Genomic DNA, 20,636 nt, shown 5'->3' with positions numbered 1-20,636 from the left:
TACTGATACACACTAATACAAACTGTTACACACAAACCCTAACTCTAACCCTAACACAAACCTCAAAATTTATACTTGCGTGCGTAGTGTTGTTGATGGTGTATGCGTGCGTAGTGTTGGTGGTATTGGTTGGTGGGTTGGTTGGTGGGTTGGTTGTGGTGTTGTGTAGTGGTGGTCGTTATGTGATTGGTTTGTGAGTGGGGATTTTGTTGTGGTGGTGGTTGAGGGGGTGGGGTAGGGCGAGGGGGAGTGTTGTTGGTTGGTGGGTGAGGTTGGAGGATTTGTGGAGGTGTTGTTTTGTTGTGGTGTGGTGATGTGTTGTGCAGTGTAGTGTTGTGTTGTGTTGTGATGGTGTAGTGTTGTTGTGTTGTGGTGTTGTAGTGTTGTGATGTTGTGGTGTTGTGTTGTAGCATATTTATATTTGTACTCTTATTAACGTTTACACACACTTGTTAACATTTGATTTATATTTTTACAGGCCGGGCTTCTTCACAAGGTGCAGCCGGGGGTAGTCATAATGTGGCTGGTGTTGAGGATGAGGATGATGATGATGATGATCAGGAGGATTGATTGTCCTTAATATAACTTTGAAAACAATTTATTGTGTTGTATAAACAATATTTATTATGTACCTGTCGAGAAACTTTTATTTGCTTTTATTGAATTAAATGTGTGATATATGCGTGAGATGTGATCTTCTGCTGATTGAATAGGTTTTTAAAAATTATTATTGATATTGTACAGGGTTTTTTCAATTTTAAAAAAATTTTGCAAATTCCTTTTTTTAAAATTTTTAGCTACGGAAATTCCGTTACTAAATACAATTTTAGCAACGGAATTTCCGTCACTAAATAAGTATTTAGCGACGAAAAACGTGCACGAAATCATATCTGGTTTTTTAAAAAAATTAATAGCGACGGATTTTCCGTCGCTAATAAAGTTTTAGCGACGGAAAATCCGTCGCTAAAACTTTATTAGCGACGGATTTTCCCGTCGCTATTGGTTTTTAATTTTTTATTTTTAAAAATTAGCGACCATTTGGCCGTCGCTAATAAGCCGTCGCTAACATTTAGTGACGTAATTTCCGTCGCTAAAAGTATTTTTAGGCACCCCTGTTATAACGTCGAAGTTTTAGCGACGGAAATATATTTTTTCCGTCGCTAAAACTTGTAGCGACGGAAAATTGACCTATAGCGATGGATTTGTCCGTCGCTAAAGGTTGAAAATCCAGTAGTGAAACCTACAACTCCACGGGACTTCAAGTCCCGTGGAGTTACAGGCTAAATTCCAGGCTTTGGATTTCCTAATCATATTGCTAATGGGGGGCTTAAACTTCACGGAATTTGATGTTTTTTACCAAATTCGACCCAGTTTCAGCCAGTTGGCTGAAACTGGGTTGAATTTGACAAATATTTTTGAAATATGTTATTTTTTACAAATAAGTTTCTAAACGGGTCTATTTTGAAAATTTGTTTGAATTGGGTTGGAATACTGACACCCTCACTAGTTATTTTTTGCAAACAAGTTCCATACAAACTGTGCTTATTTGTAAATTATATAGTTATGTGCCTACTTATTCAATCAGGCAGTTTGGTAAATTAGAATATACATCTTTTTCATTTGGTGCATGATTTTATTTTTTAAGAGCAAGGTATTCAAAATTTAAAATTCTTTTTTATGATTGTGACCTGGAACTGGTGTGTTGAATGTCTGAAGTTTGTCATTTTAAAGGGTTCTACAATTGTTTGAGTGTGTTACATATTTGTAAAGTTGTCGATAATACTAAAGCTATTTGTTTTTAATATATAATTTTCTACATTTGTAATTTCTCATGATGCTTTCAAATTGGCTAACAAAAAATTTGGTCTTAACATAAGTTCTAGGTTATTGACCTTGTGTCAAATATTTACCGTTTGAGTGACTTAGGGCATATCCAACCCATCACACCAAAATGGTGTAAATTTTGCACCAAAATGGTGCAAAAGTCACATCTAACAGTAATTCATCTCCAACCCATTGCACCATTTTTTGCACCAAAAAAATATTCTCAGTATATTCTTTTTTATCTACTTTTATATTATTATTTTTTATTCCCTATATTTTTAACTATTTCAACAATTAAACCCACATATCAAATTTTATTTTTTCCACATATTTTTCAAACAAAATGGTTTATTATTTAAAAAATTAAACTAATAAAACAATAAAATATTATTTTATTAATTAAAATAACTTGATTGCTAAAATGTTATATTTTTATTATTGATAATGCCAAAATATTATATTTAAGAATACAACAGAAAATAAAATACAAGAAAATAATTAAACATTAACAACAATGTAAAAATTACAAATTTAGTATGCACTTAACTATCTGAAATAGTGTATTCCTCCCATAAATGATCTATCAATGCATTACGAAGCGCAATATGGGCATCTTTATCCTTAATTTGTCTGTAACGTGTAATAAATTGAGTAAATCTTGTAGTTTCATCTGCTACAATATCAACTTCTGGTGTTGGTGCTTCCCTCACTTCTTGAATTGGTGCATAAAGGTCACGTTCATCCTTGATTATCATATTGTGCATAATAATGCATGTAGTCATTATGTCATGTAATACATGTTTTTTCTAAAAACGTGTTGATCCTGTCACAATTGCAAATCGTGATTGGAGAACTCCGAACGCAAGTTCTACATCTTTTCTACATGCTTCCTGTTTCATGGCAAAATATTTTTTCTTCCTACCTTGTGGCTATTGGATTGTTTGTACAATAGTAGCACATTTTGGATATATACCATCAGCTAAATAATAACCCATATTATACTTTTTCCTTGAATAACATAGTAAGCGGGAGGAGCAATACCTTGAGATAGATTAGAGAAAAGATTAGATGACTCCAGCACATTGATATCATTATTGGTGCCTGGCATACCGAAATATACGTGTCATATCCAAAGATCATAATCTGCCACAGCTTCAAGGATAATAGTTGATGACCCACCACGTCCTGCGTATTGCCCAGACCATGCCGTTGGACAATTTTTCCATTTATATTGCATACAATCAAGACTTCCTAATATTCCTGGAAAACCACGTTTTTTACTAATATAGAGTAGCCTAGCAATATCGTTAGCGTTAGGTGTTCGTAGATACCGCTCTGTGAATATTTTCACCATAGCACGATAAAATTTTGTCATACTTTCAATTGTTGTTGACTCACCTATTTTAATGTATTCGTCCGTAGCATCAGCTGGTAGACTGTATGCCAACATGCGAAAAACAGCTGTTACTTTCTGTAACGGTGATAATCTCATTCTACCAAGTCCATCACTTCTTTGTTGGAAGTAATAGTCATGATCTTTCACTGCATCAACAATATGAAGGAACAAACTTCTTGACATCCGATATCGACGACGAAACATATCTTCTCCAAAACGTGGATTATCGGCAAAGTAATCTATGACCAAATTCTGATACGTAGTTTCTCGATCGCGGTTGATCACTGCATGACCGGGAATCGAGCCATCATGGATAGGTTGGTAGTTTTGTTGACGTAAATTGTTAACGAGGATCATGTTGTTGTTGATGTACTAACAAATTACTTCTTCGGTTTCATCAATCTCTGCAATGATATTGGACAGAAAATTATCATCATCCGAAGATGAAGATGATGATAAATATGATGGACCTCCAGCATCGAAATTCAATTTTGAAGTAAGAAAAGAATGACTGAAGTATGCAGAAATGGAGAATACTAATTTTAACACAACAACGAGTAATTATGTGGATGTACATAAACTAGTATGCTATTTATAAAACTTTGCTTAGCTGTATACATTGAACAATGTGTAAAGTTGAGCTGATTTTATATAAAACTTTGCTTAGCTGTATACATTGAACAATGTGTAAAGTTGAGCTGATTTTAGGAAATGCTTTCTAGCTGTTATTGTGTAAAGTTGAGCTGATTTTAGGAAATGCTTTCTAGCTGTTATCAATTTGTCACAAAATTCAAATTTACTTAGCTGTATACGTTGGACAATGTGTCCAGCTGACCTGATTGGGGAAAATGATTCCCACTTGTACAAAGCTTTCACATAATTCAAGGAAAGCTGAGTGTGTATATGTTGGACAATGTGTAAAGCTGACCTGATTTCAAAAAATAATTCCCACTCGTATAAATCTTTCACACAATTCAAGGAAAGCTGAGTTGTGTATACATTGGACAATGTGTAAAGCTAATCTGATTTCAAAAAATGATTCCCACTCTACAAAGCTTTCACACAATTCAAGGAAAGCTGAGCTGTGTATACGTTGGACAATGTGTAAAGCTAACCTGATTTCAAAAAATAATTCCCACTCGTACAAAGCTTTCACACAATTCAAGGGAAGCTGAGCTATGTATACGTTGGACAATGTGTAAAGCTGACCTGATTTCAAAAATTGATTCCCACCGACAACGTTGGACAATGTGTAAAGCTGATCAGTTTGTACAAAACGATTCAATTTCAAATGTTGACCACCGACAAATTCAAATTCAAATTCAAAAAAAAAAAAAAAACAAATTTGGATTGGCTATAAATAACATTCACGAATTCTACTTCAAACCACCCAATTCGAAGTATTTCTTCAAAGTATTTCCGATCTCCAAACCAACCGCTTTTTACAAAAAAATGTCTGTTCGATCAACTGGATACACGGTTACTAAAGATGTGCTCCTTTGTCAAGTATTCTTGGATATTTCTCAAGACCCTATTATCGGTAGAAACCAGTCTCGAGATGCATTTTGGTCTCGTGTGGAGGACAAATACAATGAACTTCGAGATCAGCATTTTGAGATGCATACGAGCCGATCAATTCATTCTCGAATGGAAATCATAAGTAATGAAGTAAGGAAATTGAATGCGTGCTTGAGACAAGTAGAGAATCTGAATCCAAGTGGTGCTTCAGATGAAGATATTGTAAGTATTCTATTAATTATCTTACGAATTTTATTATTATTGTTGAAATACATAACTTGATGTTCATTATAATTTGCAGTTAGTTCGAGCAAAGATGTTATTTATGCAAGAACCAAAGTACAAAAAAAGTTTCAAATTTGATCATGTCTGGAATATGGTTAAAAATTTTGAAAAATTTAAAGATAATGTCCCCACAGCAAGACAAGTTGGTCGAAGACAATCCCAAAGTGTGAACTTCGACTCATCACAATCAGATAATCCCACTCTAGAATCTCCTATATCAACATCTCCCGGACTGTCATCATTTACTCCATCTGAACGACCTATTGGGGTAAGAAAAGCCAAATTGAAAATGAAAAATAATGATCATGAGTCAAGTGTAGTGGACTCCATCGAGACCTCCAACAACCGACTTAATAGACAGGTTAGACAAGGCGAGCTTAGACAGGCAAGTAGCATTTGATATCGAACAAGAAAAGATAGCTATGAAAAAAGATAGAGATGAATAGAAAATTATAATGAAAGATTTGAATTCCATTGCTGATCCAAACGTGCGTGAGTACATTCGAGCTCAACAGATTAAAATAATATAAAAAAGAAATCAACAAGAACAAGGGTCTGCTTCTAATTTTGGTAATTATTTCAATGATATCTGACACTCTGGCCCCGATCTACCAGATTATTGAGAGTTGCTTGTCCATCTCAGGAAATGTTCCATGTTTAGTTTGTATTTTATGTTTTATTTTAATAAAGTTTTATATTATGTGTGTCAGTTTTTATATGTTATGTATTTCAGATATGTAATTTATATTTGAATTATGTATTAGGATTGCTCTTTATATTTCATGGGACTTTACTTAATGTCTAGATTTTAATATTATAATTAATAATAATGTCTTTTAAATTTTAGCATTATTTTTATTTTTAAAAAACAATTTATTTTTTCCAAATTATACAATTGGGGTTGTTTTATACATTTAATAAAACAATTAGGGTCAAATTGTAAATACATAAAAGTATGAGATAAAAATAAAAAAATTAAAAAACAAAAAAACAAAAAAAAGGGTAATGCGGTGATGAACAGTGCGGTGCCAAATATGGCGTCGCGCTGTTCATCACCGCTAAAATGGCGCCCAAAATGGCGCTGGGTTGGAGATCACACGTAGCGGCAAAACCCTTTTTTGCCTCAAAATGCCGCTCGGTTGGAGATGGTCTTAGTAATTCATGCAAAAAATTGATCTTAATATAATTTTAATTTTTGCAATGAATATAGATAGATGGTGTAGATGAAGATGTACTAAAAAGGATGTGCGCTAATACAACTATTGTCTTTTGAGAATGCATGCTAGACGCGAGTCCATTCTATTCCAGCAAGAGAAGGCAAAGTGAACAAGATATGAAGGGATGCCCACTTCAAATGTGAATTGGAAGGCTATAGTGATAGTTGTAGATCTTATATTAGGATGAGACTAAGAGTATTTTTTAGACTTGCAGCAATAAAAAGAGAAAATGGTTTTCTAAATAACACAGGAAACATGAAAGTAGACGAATAACTCAATATGTTACTAAGCATAGTGGGTCATAAAAATAAAATAGAGTAACAATAACTGATTTTATAAAATCTTAAGAAATAGTTGGTAGATACTTCAATAAAGTTCTACAAGCCATGAATAAGGTACATGATCGCTACATGAAGCAAACATCTAATGAAGTACCACTAAAAATTGCCAACAATCCAAATTATTTTTCTTACTTCAATGTAAAAGAAATAAACTATTTATATTAATAATCAAATTAAATAATAAAATGGATTTTTGGTTATTTTATATTGTCCTATATTTCATAGGATTGCATTAATATGATAGATGGAACACACATTGACACAATGTTACTCTTTAACCTAGTTGCACAGTTTAGGGGGTGTAAAGATGTGATACAAAATATTTTAGTTGCCCCCAATAAACTAGGCATGTATGTATCAGCTGGGTGGGAGATATCAACAAATGACTGTAGAATCTTACAAAATGCATTATCCAGGTTACAGCCTTATGGATTGTGAGTGTGGGATGATATTATTCTACCTATTTGCATGTTGACTACTAAATTAAAATATTATGACAAATGTGTTCACAAATTTCCATTCTATTAATATAAGAAATATTACCTATGTGATGTTGGTTACACTATAATGCCTGGCTTTGTCTCCCTGTATCGTGGTGTACGATATTATTTGAATGAACAAATCACTAGGACACCAAACAAAAGGAAAGACTATTTAATTTAAGGCACTCCTCTCTATAATTAAAAATTGAATCCACGTTTGGTATATTGAAGAATCGATTTAAAATTCTATCGACAAAGCCTAATGATCCCTTTCCTATACAAATGGACATCGTCTTCGAGTATACCTTGTTGAATGATTTTATTGCCTTAGAAGATCCAGAAGATGACCTTTTGAATGAGAATGTTGACATTGAGGAACATAACGGAGAAGTGACAAATGAAAATGTGATTATCATGGCTTCTGCATTTTCAGACCCTTATTTCAAACAAGTTTCACGCAAATAAGTAATTAATATTATGTTTTTGTCCTATTTTATAGGAAAAATGAAGAAAATAAATAAGAACTTAAATGAATGCATCTTAAGCCTATTTGAATTTCAGTGAAGCCCAACAAAATCCCAAGTAAAGCTCAAGAAAAGTCGGAGCAAAAATGACCATGATAGCTCATCGTTGGAGATATTATAATATGTTTTAGGTAAACATGCACATGATAATTTTATTTGGTATAGCCGGGAATTATATAAAATTGTTCGTCTTTCAATTATAAATCTAATAAATCAAGTTTGAGTCAAATCAGATAGTAGAACTCAAGATATTGTAATTTTAGTGAATCAATAGTAGAACCATAAATATCTTAAATTTATGTGCAGAATTTTCTAGCCTTGCATTCTACTGCCAAAAATTAATTCTGGGGGGACAGGATTGATCCAAGGGATCATTTATGTAATTTGTAAATAGGGGTAGAGAGTGAAGGTGAGAAATGTGAATTTTTTTTATAAATCCACTTTTGGGGATAGGATATTTGTATTTTAGTCATCTTTAAATATTATAAAATTTTAGTTTTACAATAAAAATAAAAATTATTGTTCCTCTTCAAATTTCTTCTTCGTCTCTTATGTTGATGAAGACTTCAATATTTTTCTTTGGTCTACAAAAGAGGCCAGCCCTTGTAATGTGAGATTTTAGTTTTTAAAATTTTCAATTTAATTAGAATTGAATATTTAGAAAATAGGATAGATTTAATTCTTTTAATTTTTGTTTCATTTTGATTATTTAATTTTCATACTTAGTTAGTTTTTCTTGCTTAATTTAGGGATAGATTTATTTTTATGTTTAGATAGTTAGTTTTCTTGCTTTTATTTGCCCTTCATAAGGAGTTTCTTATCTCGTCTTTTTATTCATACTATATTTATTTGCTAATAATTTAGGATTTAATAAAACATGTGGCTAATTTTTTTAGAATAATTAGGATAAGGGGAAAGAAGTATAATCTATTTATTATAATTATATTTCCCCTCCTTATGCCTTAATTTTATTTATGTATAGATTAATCAATCAAAAAAATAGTTAATAGAATATTCTAATTTGATAGGTTATACTTGTCATAAGTAGTTTCAGATAATCTATGCTTATTTTAGTATTTTGAAATTACTATTTTTAATTGATTATCTATGCATAAATTTTAATTTTAATTTTTAGAATCTATCTTGATAATCTATGTTTTTTTTAGTTAAATCGGTAGGTTATGCTTTTTAATTCTAAAAACTAATAAAAAAAGAGAGTCATTTCTAGGCCTAGTAAATAGTTATTTAGTGGAAGCTATTCTAGACCTAGTAAGTAGTTATTTAGTGGAATCTATTCTAATTTCCTAATTTAATACTCTTGCTCTTTCTATTCTTTTAGTCCCTAGTTTTGTTTGTTTTCATCTTGTATTTATTTTCTAATTATTTTAGTTATTGCATTTTCTTTCTAGTTTTTTTAACTCTCTATTTTCTTTCTCCTTTTTCTCTTATTTTTCTTGTAATTTATTTTACTTTAATTTTCTATCTTTTACTTCATTTTTCTATTTTCTCTTTCTTATTTGCATGTCTATTCTCTCCCCTCTCCCACTTTCTAGTTCTATTATCTTTTCTTTACCAAAAATCCAGACCCCCCTTTCATAAAAATCCCCTTCTCAAATAACTTTTAAAAAGAAAAATTCCAATCTGAAAATTTGAAAAAATTTCTTCTTGTGGTTCAACATTTTTTATATTATAACTTGACTCTACACTTTCAACACACATATTCTCACACAACAAGATCATGCAAACATAGGCGAATATACTCAAACTATAATACAAGGGAGGATCGAGATGTAAGAAATGAATGGAAGGAGCTAGAGGATCAATTGCTTGGATGCTGTAGGTGGATTATTGTGCAATGTATAAGCATGTGTCACAATGGAGAGGGACATTTAGTTAGTTGATTGTTGCATGTTGGATTACTAATACTACATATGTAATGTAGTACATCATCCTTGTGGTTTAAATTATTGTGCAAAGTATAAGCGTGGTGTCACAATGGAGTGGGACATGTAGTTAGTTGATTGGTGCATGTTGGAGTATTTATGCTACTTATGTAATGTAGTATGTCATCTTTATGTTTTTGTAAAATATTATAATGTATAATGCTTTTTTTACTATTCTCTAATATATGAACTATGCTATATTGTTATGTCTTTGATTGTTAAATTTGTTATTGATACTTTATAATCTATTAAATGTCAATGACTATGTTATATATTCAAAGTTTCTACATATTAAACGTCAATGACTATATAATCTATTAAATGTTAATGGCTATATCATATATTAAATGTCAATGACCATGTTATATATTAGATGCCAATGACTTTGTTATATATTCAAATTTTCTATATTCAAATTTTCTATATTCATATTTTATAATATATGCATATAGGTATGGCTAACAACAGGGCCAAAACTAGAAAATTCCCTCTTTACCAAATGCAATGGTGCTTCATATGGCAATAACATGAACTTTATGCCATAGCATCCTCAACCATTCACTTCACCTACTAAGCTTTTCTCTCCGTTCTCACCATATGAAGGCAATCTCAATGCAATGAGTCAACAACCAGTGTCATACATGAGCATGTTAAACAGTCACCAAGTCTTGCGCATACTTTCTTATAGTTCTCAAAGTGGTCCTCATCAGATTTCACCAACTAGTAGTGAATTTGGTGCATATCAAAGTTATGTAATTGATGTAAGGGAGTAGGTATCACCTACTAAAAATGAAAGAAGCCGGCTCATGAAAAAGTTCCTGCAACTAGAAGCACTTTGAATTTATAGGGTGCTTTGTTAAGGATCAATACCGACATTCTAAGTCGGCATTATGAGTTGATGTTTACACCGACCTTAAAATTTAGTCTTAAGTCGGTCCACTGCCTAGTAATTTTGAGCCGGTATTCAACCGCTTGCTAATGGCAGTTTGCTTGCTTAATATTGCGGTTTCATTACCGACTTATGCTGGCTATAAAAGAGAAGTAAGTCCTCTAGTTGAGAGCATGTTCTAGTACTAAGTGTGAGAATTTTAAGATCTGTGAGTGTGAAGTGTGTTGGTAAGAATTAGTGATGAGTGTATTGAGATGAGAAAAATTAGTGTAGTGTAAATGAGGGATCAAAATGGTGAGCGGCTTGCATGTGCTGGGAGGGTGTAGTGTAAGAAGAATATTAATAATATGGTAGGACATTTGTTTCAAGTTTGTTTGCCCATCTTGAATTATTTTTAGGTCCATCCACTTAATTCAACTAGTGGTAGCAGAGCGGGCGGTCCGGGATTGGTTCTTTTGCGTCAGCACTCTGTCCTAGTGTAGCAATGTTTGTGGGTCCATTGAGATCAAGTTCGTGCACAGACTAGGGCTATGGAGCTGGTTAGTCTGGGAGCAAGCTTACGTGATGAATACTGAAAAAATATACCACATTACGATGGCAGATCTAGCGAACACTATCGGTGCAGTCAAAAAACTCAATAGGCACAACTACAACTGCTGGAGCACATGCAACTGTTGGAGCACATGCATGCAATCCTATTTACAACAACAAGACTCTAGGAGGTCGTGGGTGGAGCTGAGACTACAACACCATAGAAGGAAGGTGAAACCCTGAGAAAATGGAAGATGAAGGCAGGGAAAGCGATGTTTGCCCTAAATATGACGGTGGAGGAAGATCATTTAGAGCACATTCGGGAGACCGACACACCGAAGGAAGCATGGAGCGCATTTGCTGCACTCTTCTCCAGATCTAACGATGCAAGGTTGCAGATGTTTGGGAGCCAACTCCTGAGTATAAAGTAAGAAAATATGTCCATAAGTGAATATTTTCTAAAGGTAAAAATTCTCTGCCATAATACTGCTCAATTAGAAATTGATTGAAAAATTTCTGAATCAAGAACGAGGAGAATAATCATGCAAGCTTAAGACCTAAATACCAAGGGTTCATAGTTGGTATTCGTGGGTGACAAATTAAACCACCTATTCTAGAGTTGGAAAATCTATTGCCTGCACAAGAAACACTGGTTAAGCAAATGATCGGTGTTTCAATCAAGAATCAAGATGAAGCTTTCTTTAGTAGCAAAAGCCAACCACGAGAGCAATCCAACTTGCGGTCTAGAAGAGGAGGATTTCATAAGCAGCTAGAGAGAACTCCCTACACTGGCAGAGGAAGAGAACAACAAATTAGAGCATGGAAGAAGAAAGAGCAAGGTGATCGTCAAACTCAAAGACAAGAAAGAGGATGCTACAACTACAACACACTATAACACTTTGCACGAGACTGTCGCTATAAAAGATGACCGGTAGAATGTAACACCACAACCTCGAGCAACTCTCAATTGAGTACTAACGATAAATGGGATGCCAAAGCATCTATGTCCATTGTAGAAGAAGATGAAAATGAAATAGCCTTCACATCTTTTGCGATTGAATTAGCATATTTATTTGCAATAGTTATGGATCAAAGAGTCAGATATAGCAATGATTGGATCGTGGATTCTGGTTTCTCTAACCACATGACTGGAGAAAAGGAGAAATTAGTAAATATGTTTGAGTATTGAGGAAGACGAGAAGTAGCGATCGTCAATAACACAAGATTGCCAAGTCAGTAATCACGACACGCTCCAACCCATAGGAAGTGCAGCTGCAAAATGTGTACTACATTCTAGGTATGAAGAAGAATGTCTTATTCGTCTCACAACTAACATCATCTAGCAATTATGTAGTATTTGGACTAGACGATGTCAAGGTATATCGCAGCTTAAATATTGCTATAGAACCAATTGTGGAAGGAAGAAATCTAGAGTCTATCTATGTGATGTCGCCTGAATCTGCATACATAGACAATACTAGGAAGAATGAGATGGCTAATCTTTGGCATGCAATATTGGGGCATGTAAGTTTCATAAACTCAAGATTATTATGGAGAAATCAATGGTGAGAGGTCTTCAGTATTTGGAGGTTCGGAAAGAGACAATATGTGTCGGTTGTTAGTATGGTAAGGCACATCAACAACCTTATCAGGTGTCAGAGTTTAGAGCTAAGGAACCTTTGGAGCTTGTGCATTTAGATATTTTTGGCCAAGTGAAGCAATCATCAATTAATGGATTGCAATACATGGTGACTTTCATTGATGACTTTTGAGGTACTTCTGGGTATATGATCTGAAAGAGAAATCTGAAGTTCTATCAAATTTTAAATAATTTTAAGAAAAAGTTGAAGGCAAACTCGGAAAGAAATTTGATGCTTGTGAACGGATAATAGAGGAGAATACACATACAAGGAGTTTATTGACTACCTTCGAGAACATAATATCTAGAGGTAGCTGACATGTCCATACATTCCACAACAAAATGGAGTGGCTAAGAGAAAGAACTGGTACTTGGGAGAAATTTGTCGAAGCATGTTGCATGCCAAGAATGTTCCAGGGCGCTTTTGGGCAGATGGCATGAACGTTGCGGCATATGTAATCAATAAATTATCGCAACCAAAGTTGGGGTCCGTGTCACCATTCTAGAAGCTATGAAATATCTAGCCCACAGTAAGTCATTTTCATGTATTTAGCTATATATGCTATGTTTTTGTTCTTGACCAGCTATGCGATAAGTTCAATAAAAAGGCAATTAGGTGTATATGGGGGGATGGGGGTATGATGATAAACAAAAAGGATGGAGGCATTGTGATCTTGTAGAATATAAAGAAATATTGTGTTCGATGAAGCATCGTCTTGGTGGACGTTGCAAGAAGTTGTGCTCCCTAACTCTACAGATCTGGAAGTAAAGTTGCAAAAGAAGCTGAGTGAGCCAACCCAAGAAGAAGAATTGCATCATACTAAAGAGAAGGAGTCTAGTTCTCCTAAACCATCAAAGGAAAAATCCCATGGCAAACAGGTGTCCATCAGCAGACACCGGAAGAGGAGCATCCAAGTTAACTAGAGGACGTAAGTGAAAACCCGCACAACTTCGGAGATCAACAAGGGCAAGGAAGCCGAATCCGAAGTATGCAAAGGCACCTATAACGGAAGGTATTAAGGAGACAAACACCTTTGATGAAGCCTATCAGATGATGAATGGAAAAAGGCATTGGAGGAAGAAATTCAAACCCTAAAGCAAAATTAAACCTAGGCTTTGGTGCCCAAGTCAAAGGAGGTGAAACCCATTTCTTGTAAATGGGTTTGCAAGGTCAAAACTTGATCAGATGGTTTGGTTGAGAGATATAAAACACGATTGGTAGCCCGTGGATTCTCACAGCAATATTCTTTGGACTACGATTAGACGTTTAGTCAGGTTACAAAAATCACAACAATACGATTCCTACTAGCTTTGGCAGCCAGTAAAGGTTGGAAGTTATGACAAATGGATACGAAGAATGTATTTTTGCATGGTGAAGTAGATCAAGAAATTTATATGGAGTAGCCCAGAAGATTTGAAAGCAAGGACAAGCTAGAGTTTGTTTGCAAGTTGAAGAAGGCATTGTACGGGCTCAAGCAAGCACCGAGGGCATAGTATGTCAAGATTGGTGAATTTCTTGTTCAAAGTAGATATTCTGTTGCTCCTGCAAATTCTAGTTTATTTGTCAAGAAGAATGATAATAAACTTGCAATAGTATTCATTTATGTGGATGTCACCGGGGATAACGAGGCCAAAATTCAAAGGATGAAGGAGAACCTTGCAGTTCGATTCCAGATGAAAAAGCTTGGAGAACTCAAGCATTTTCTTGGTCTTAAAGTAGATGACAGTAAAGAAGGGTTATTTCTCTGTCAACAAATATACATAAAGAATTTATTAATTAAATACGGGATGGTCAACTGCAAGCCAGTCTCGACACCATTGGAAGTAAACACCAAGCTATGTGTGCATGACGAGAAAGATCTAGAGGATCCTACCATGTATCTTCAACTTGTTGGAAGTCTTATTTATCTGACCCTAACAAGGCCAGACATTACATTCGTCATTAGAGTAGTAAGTTGATACATGCAAAAATTGAAGAAGCATCACTTGGAAGTTATTCGAAGAATTATGAGGTATGTCAAGCGAACCATTAATTATAGTCTTCTATTTAAGAAGGATGGGAAATGTAAACTTTACGGCTATTGTGATGCTGGCTATACTGGAGACCACGATATTCAAAGGTCTACCACTAGTATTATTTTCAGTCTCAGTTCAACATCTATATTTTTTTGTAGTAAAAGACAACCAACTGCATCACTATCAACTACAGAAGTGGAGTACAGGTCAGCAATTATGGCAGCCCAAGAAAGCACATGACTTTTGTAGTTTTTATAGGATCTACATCAGTCTGTAAACTATTCAGTTACTTTATATTATGATAATCAATTTGAAATTTGATTGGTAGAGAATATAATTTTCCATGCATGGATGAAGCACATCAAAGTTCATCATCACTTCTTAAAGCAAAAAGTACTTCAAAAAGAGATCATTCTAGAGCTAATCATGACAGAAGAATAAGTAACATATATATTCACCAAAACATTGAGTCACTAAAAGTTTATAGAGTTTAGAAGTCAGCTTAGGCTCGTGACTATGGATGTCAGTGTTGAGGGGGAGTGTTAAAGATCAACACTGACATTATAAGCTGGTACTATGAGTCAATGCTTACACCCACCTTAATATTTAGTCTTAAGTCGGCCCAAAACCGACTAATTTTAAGTCGGTATACAACCCCTTGCTAATGACGATTTGGTTGCTTAATATTACGGTTTCATTACCGACTTATGTTAGCTATAAAAAGAGAAAGTAAGTCCTCTAGTTGAGAGCATGCTCTTGTGTTAGTCTAAGTGTAGACCCAAAGCTGAAGCCGAAGCTGGAATCAAAAAGATGAAACAAAACGAAGAAAACAGGAAAACTATAGTACGATCGACGACGGTGCTCTCGGCGGTCGACCGTGAACGTGCACAAAAACAAAAAACGTCTCTAGACTTTTTTCGGTCGACCACGGCGGTTGGTGCGGTCGACCACACCTGGACCCTAGACTTCAGTTGGTCTCTAGACTTTTCACGGTCGACCGCGACTGGTTCGGCGGTCGACCGCGAGTCGAGCTGGTAGTTTCCTAATCTATTTTGAATTCTGTTTGAGCTGAGATTCATAAATATATCTATATGTTTCTAGGGAAAAATAAGGATGTGAATAACCATCAGAAGAAAAGAAAATAGAGAGAATCTCAGAGAGATTAATCCCTTGTTTGAGTGCTTGTATTCTTTCTTCGATTAATCAAAGAGATTGTGTGATGTGGCTCCCGAGGATGTAGGCACGTTGCCGAACCTTTATAAATTCGTGTGTTCTCTCTTGTTCTTATTTTGTAAGTTTTTATCTTTAATTTGTGGCGAATTTTTTCTTGTTCAACTTTCTAACAAGGTCCGGAAGGGCAAGTGTTCAATTTGATTATTTCGAATCCCTAACAACTGGTATCAGAGCTTCGTTCAGTAATTTGTGATAAAGCCATGGCAGAGGAAATCAAATCTAAGATCGAGAAGTTTGACGGTTCAGACTTCGCCTACTAAAAGTCGCAGATGGAGGACTTGTTAGACCCTAATGTCGCTATGAAAGAACCCTACAGGGGGGTGAAAAGGGTTTATGCTAATCTAATCCGATTTAAATGCCAATTAAAACTAATTAATAAATATATTCTTGCAAGATAGATATACAACTAATTATGAGCAAGAATATGCAATATGAACAAAAGGGCTATATCCTAGCAATAAGATATATTATGAGATATATGCAAGGATATACAAAACACTCAAGGGTAAACAAATTAACATGTAACAATGGTGATATAACAATATACAAGAATAAATACGCCAATGCCAAACTCAAACACAAGGAAATGATCACGGAGTTCGGACCTTCCATCCTACATCTCCGCTCCCCACTCCCGGGGAGAATCCACTACACAACCCGGTTTGAAACTGAAACTTCTTTACACACTCGGTTTTCTAGCTAACCGAAAACTCTACACACTCGGTTATCAAGTCAACCGACAACTCTCACAAATCCTCACAAAGTACATACACAAGAAACAACCTTAAATGTTGGTCCTCACGTATCGACTCCCTCAAGTGCTCGGAATTATCACCTCTCACTAGGCCACCGACGCCACTCCTCTTGGTATCGACTCCGTCCTCACTACACACTCCTCTCGGTGTACAAGTGTAATACAATGTGATCTCACAATGAAGGCTCAATACAAATAAATCATTCTCTACAATAGATGAGAACACAATGTAAGCTTACTCTCAACGTTACAACTCCCCACAACCCAAATTATACTAAGTATGAAAATACAATAAGCTCAATGGTTGTGTGTGTACAAAGAGATAAATAAAATTAACTAAACTCAATATAAACACTAGCTTAATAAAATGATAATCAAACAATAAAATGTAAAGCTAGATTGAGTTTAGAAAACTTCTCCAACAAATGACAAGAGTGAGGGAGAGATGATTTACAAGAGTGAGAGGGAGATGATTTGAAGCTCAAACACCAAAAATTATCTCCTCAAGCCCTTGTGAAATTATCTTCACAAACGAAACTCTTAAACAAGGCTTAAACACCTTTAAACAAACTTTAAACCCTTATTATACTTTCTTACAACATTCTCTTAGTTGTTTGAAAGATGAGAGCAAGGAGATATTTATACCTACTCAAAACTTCAACAAAAACCTCAAGAAAAAGACCAAAAACCCATAAACAAACAAAACAGAAAACTAGCCGTTACTGTGCAACGACTCTCTGATAAGTCGACTTATGAGTCGACTTATATGAGTCGACTCAGCAGACAAAAAATCATAACTCCGCTGCACTTCGTGAGTCGACTTATGAGTCGACTAAACGTGCACAGATCTGAAATGCACAGAAAAACTCAACTTTAAACCATGTTTAAAAATATCAAATAAATTCAGAAAAATGTAAAACTTTGAGAAATAATTGTAGACATGATAATAATCATGCTACAAAAACAGGTTTTCAAAAAGGACCTACCAAATGAGAAATATCATCATTTATAAAATTGTCCAAAACATGAAAATATGAACACATGAATTTTGACATTTTGGCTAAACCATGTTTTGAAACTTTATTAAATGATTTTGTGGACTAAATGAATTATTGTTAAGTCCATAAACCATGAAAACAATATCTTTACGAAATTGCATATTCTATGTAATATATTCTTAAACAAAATAGAGTATGAAACATATGATTATATATATGAATGTAAATTTGTTTCATATCTATATAGCTAAACCAAAACATAATAATAAATATAAAATATGTAATCTCATATTTATAAACATGAAAACTCAAAACTATGTATGTATATATATAACTATATACATATATAGAAACCAACCATATATGTATATATGAAACTATATATACATGGAAACCAAAACTAAATTGTGNATACACACAAGGAAACCAATATAATGTATGTGTATATATGATTGAGCTTAAAGTACTAACACACATAATATAAACCTAAACTAATGTTACCCAAGCTTGATCTTGATCTTCATTGTAGCTCAACTTGGTAAACTTGGATGAAGCTTGAACTTGGATCTTCAATTTTGAATAGCAAGGCTTCAACCACTATTCCTCCAACCTCTATTTGGTATGATCGTTATGGCGCAATCCATCCATCCTCCAACACGTTGTTTGTCTACAATAAATAAAAATACACAAATACTAGACAAATAATATTAGTGGTAAATTATTTGTTAAACACCATCAAAACAAAGAGACCAATAATCTCCTCCTTTTTTATGATGACAAACAATTTACAAAAAAGATATATGCATAAAAAAGATATCATGCATATAAACAAGAAAGGCTATATTCACAATATTTCTCCCCCTTTGATAACATCAAAATGGGGAAAACACCAAGAATGAAGAGAGCGAAAGCTCCCCCTACATATAAGCATGGGTGAGTATAAAACAAGTATAGGGAATACTCATGAAAAAGATAATGCCATGTTAGAAGTAAAGAACATATAAAATGATACTGCTTCTTTTATAAATAACAATTTATTGTTAGACCCTAGAGGGGGGGTGATTAGGGTCTTATGCTAATCTAATCCGATTTAAATGCCAATTAAAATTAATTAATACGTTATCCTAGCAAGTATGAAATACAACAAGATATATGAGCTAGGATAAGCAATATGAATAATGAAATATATCCTATATGATGAACTATATATGCAAGGATATATAAACACAAGGGTAAACAATGTAAACAAGATAGTGGATGATATAGATAATGAGCTAATGACAATGGCGATATAAGATATGAACATAAATATAAATGAACGCCAAAGCACACTCAAACACACTATATGATCACGGAGTTCGGACCTTCCGTCCTACGTATCCGCTCCCCACTCCCGGGGAGAAATCCGCTATCACAACCGGGTTTTCTACGCTCACCCGAATAACGTTTATAACCACACTATGTCGGTTTTCAACGCTCACCGAACAAGGTTCACTCCTCACACTCGGTTTTCTAGTTCACCGAAAACTTCACAACACACTCGGTTTTCTAGCTCACCGAAAACCTTACAACACTCACAATGTAACAAATATAAATTTGTTCTCTACAATAGATGAGAACTCAATTAAAGCACAACTCAAAGTTATAATCTCTCACCACCCAACTATACTATGTATGTAAATACTAAAAGCTCAAGTGGGTGTGTGTAACATTGAGATAAAATCAAATCAACTAAACTCAATATAAAACTAGCTTTAATAGAAATGATAATTGACAAATAACAAATGAAAGCTAGAGTAGAGTTTAGAAAACTTCTCAATGGAAGACAAGATGGAGAGATGGAGATTGGAGCCCAAACAAGAAGATGATCTCCTCCACTTGTGAAAACTTCTTCACACACAAAACAAACCCTTAAACACACTTAAACCCTTGTTTAAAACTTGTTTAAAAACTTTTTAGCTTGTTGAAAACTGAGATCAAAGAGAGTATTTACATCCTCCAAAACCTCAGCTAAAAATCCCAAGTCAAAAGACAAAAACAGCCCCAGCAAACAGCTCAGAAAAATAGCCGTTAGAAGCCAACAGATCTATTATCGGTCGACCGGAAATCCAAGCGGTGGACTGATGGAGCTATCGGTCGACCGGACCGGTCGACCGACAGACTCTCTGTCGCATGCTGATGAAAAAATAAATGATCGGTCGACCGGTGCGGTCGACCGAAATCTGACACATGAAAAACCTGATTTGCTGATTTTAAAACACTGTTTAAAAATATCAAATAAATTCCAAAAAATGTAAACCTTTGGGGAATGATTGTAGACATGATAATAAACATGCTACAGTGACTGGTTATCAGAAAGGACCTCCCAAATGAAAAATATCATCATTTTACAAAATAGTCCAAAACATGAAAATATGAGATACTTGAATTTTGATGTTTTGACATAAACCAACTTTTGAAACTTTGTGAAATATTTTTATAGACTTAATAAAACATGTATAAACTGATATTGAAGTCTATAAACTAAGAATACAATATTTTCACAAAATTGCATATTCTATGCAATGTTTTTAAAAACACAATAGAAAATATGTATATATATATATATAGAAACCAAAACTTGTGTATATATATATATATATATATATACGAAGAAACCAATAAATGTGTGTGTATAGATATTGAGCTTAGAGTATATAACACACATAATATAAAATCTAAAACTACATTACCCAAGCAATCTTTCAATTAAGCTTGACTTGGTACACTTGCGGATGAAGCTTGAACTTAATATTTAACTTGAATTGTATAGGCTTCAACCCGACATTCCGCCAACCTCCTTTGGATATCATCGTTGAAGCTCTATTCCATCCATCCTCCAACTACGTTGTTTATCTACAATACATAGGAATGCACAAATACTAGACAAACAACATTAGTAGTAAATTGTTTGTATATCTCTCCCTTTTTGATGATGACAAACAATTTACAAAAAGGATATATGCATGAAAGGAAATGAATATATAAATTATAATTCATATGCATA

The 20,636-nt window shown here is 34.2% G+C and overlaps 1 protein-coding gene across 1 annotated transcript; it reads right to left on the bottom strand.

Annotated features, from left to right (window-relative positions):
• LOC109841687 lies at positions 2,948-3,577 on the bottom strand. Its single transcript, XM_020410631.1, has one exon. The coding sequence runs from the start codon at positions 3,575-3,577 to the stop codon at positions 2,948-2,950; it is 630 nt and encodes a 209-aa protein (XP_020266220.1).

Source organism: Asparagus officinalis, chromosome 5 (assembly GCF_001876935.1).
Source record: "Asparagus officinalis chromosome 5, Aspof.V1, whole genome shotgun sequence".
In the NCBI taxonomy this organism is placed as follows: Eukaryota; Viridiplantae; Streptophyta; class Magnoliopsida; order Asparagales; family Asparagaceae; genus Asparagus; species Asparagus officinalis.
This window is presented reverse-complemented; position numbering and strand designations above follow the sequence as displayed.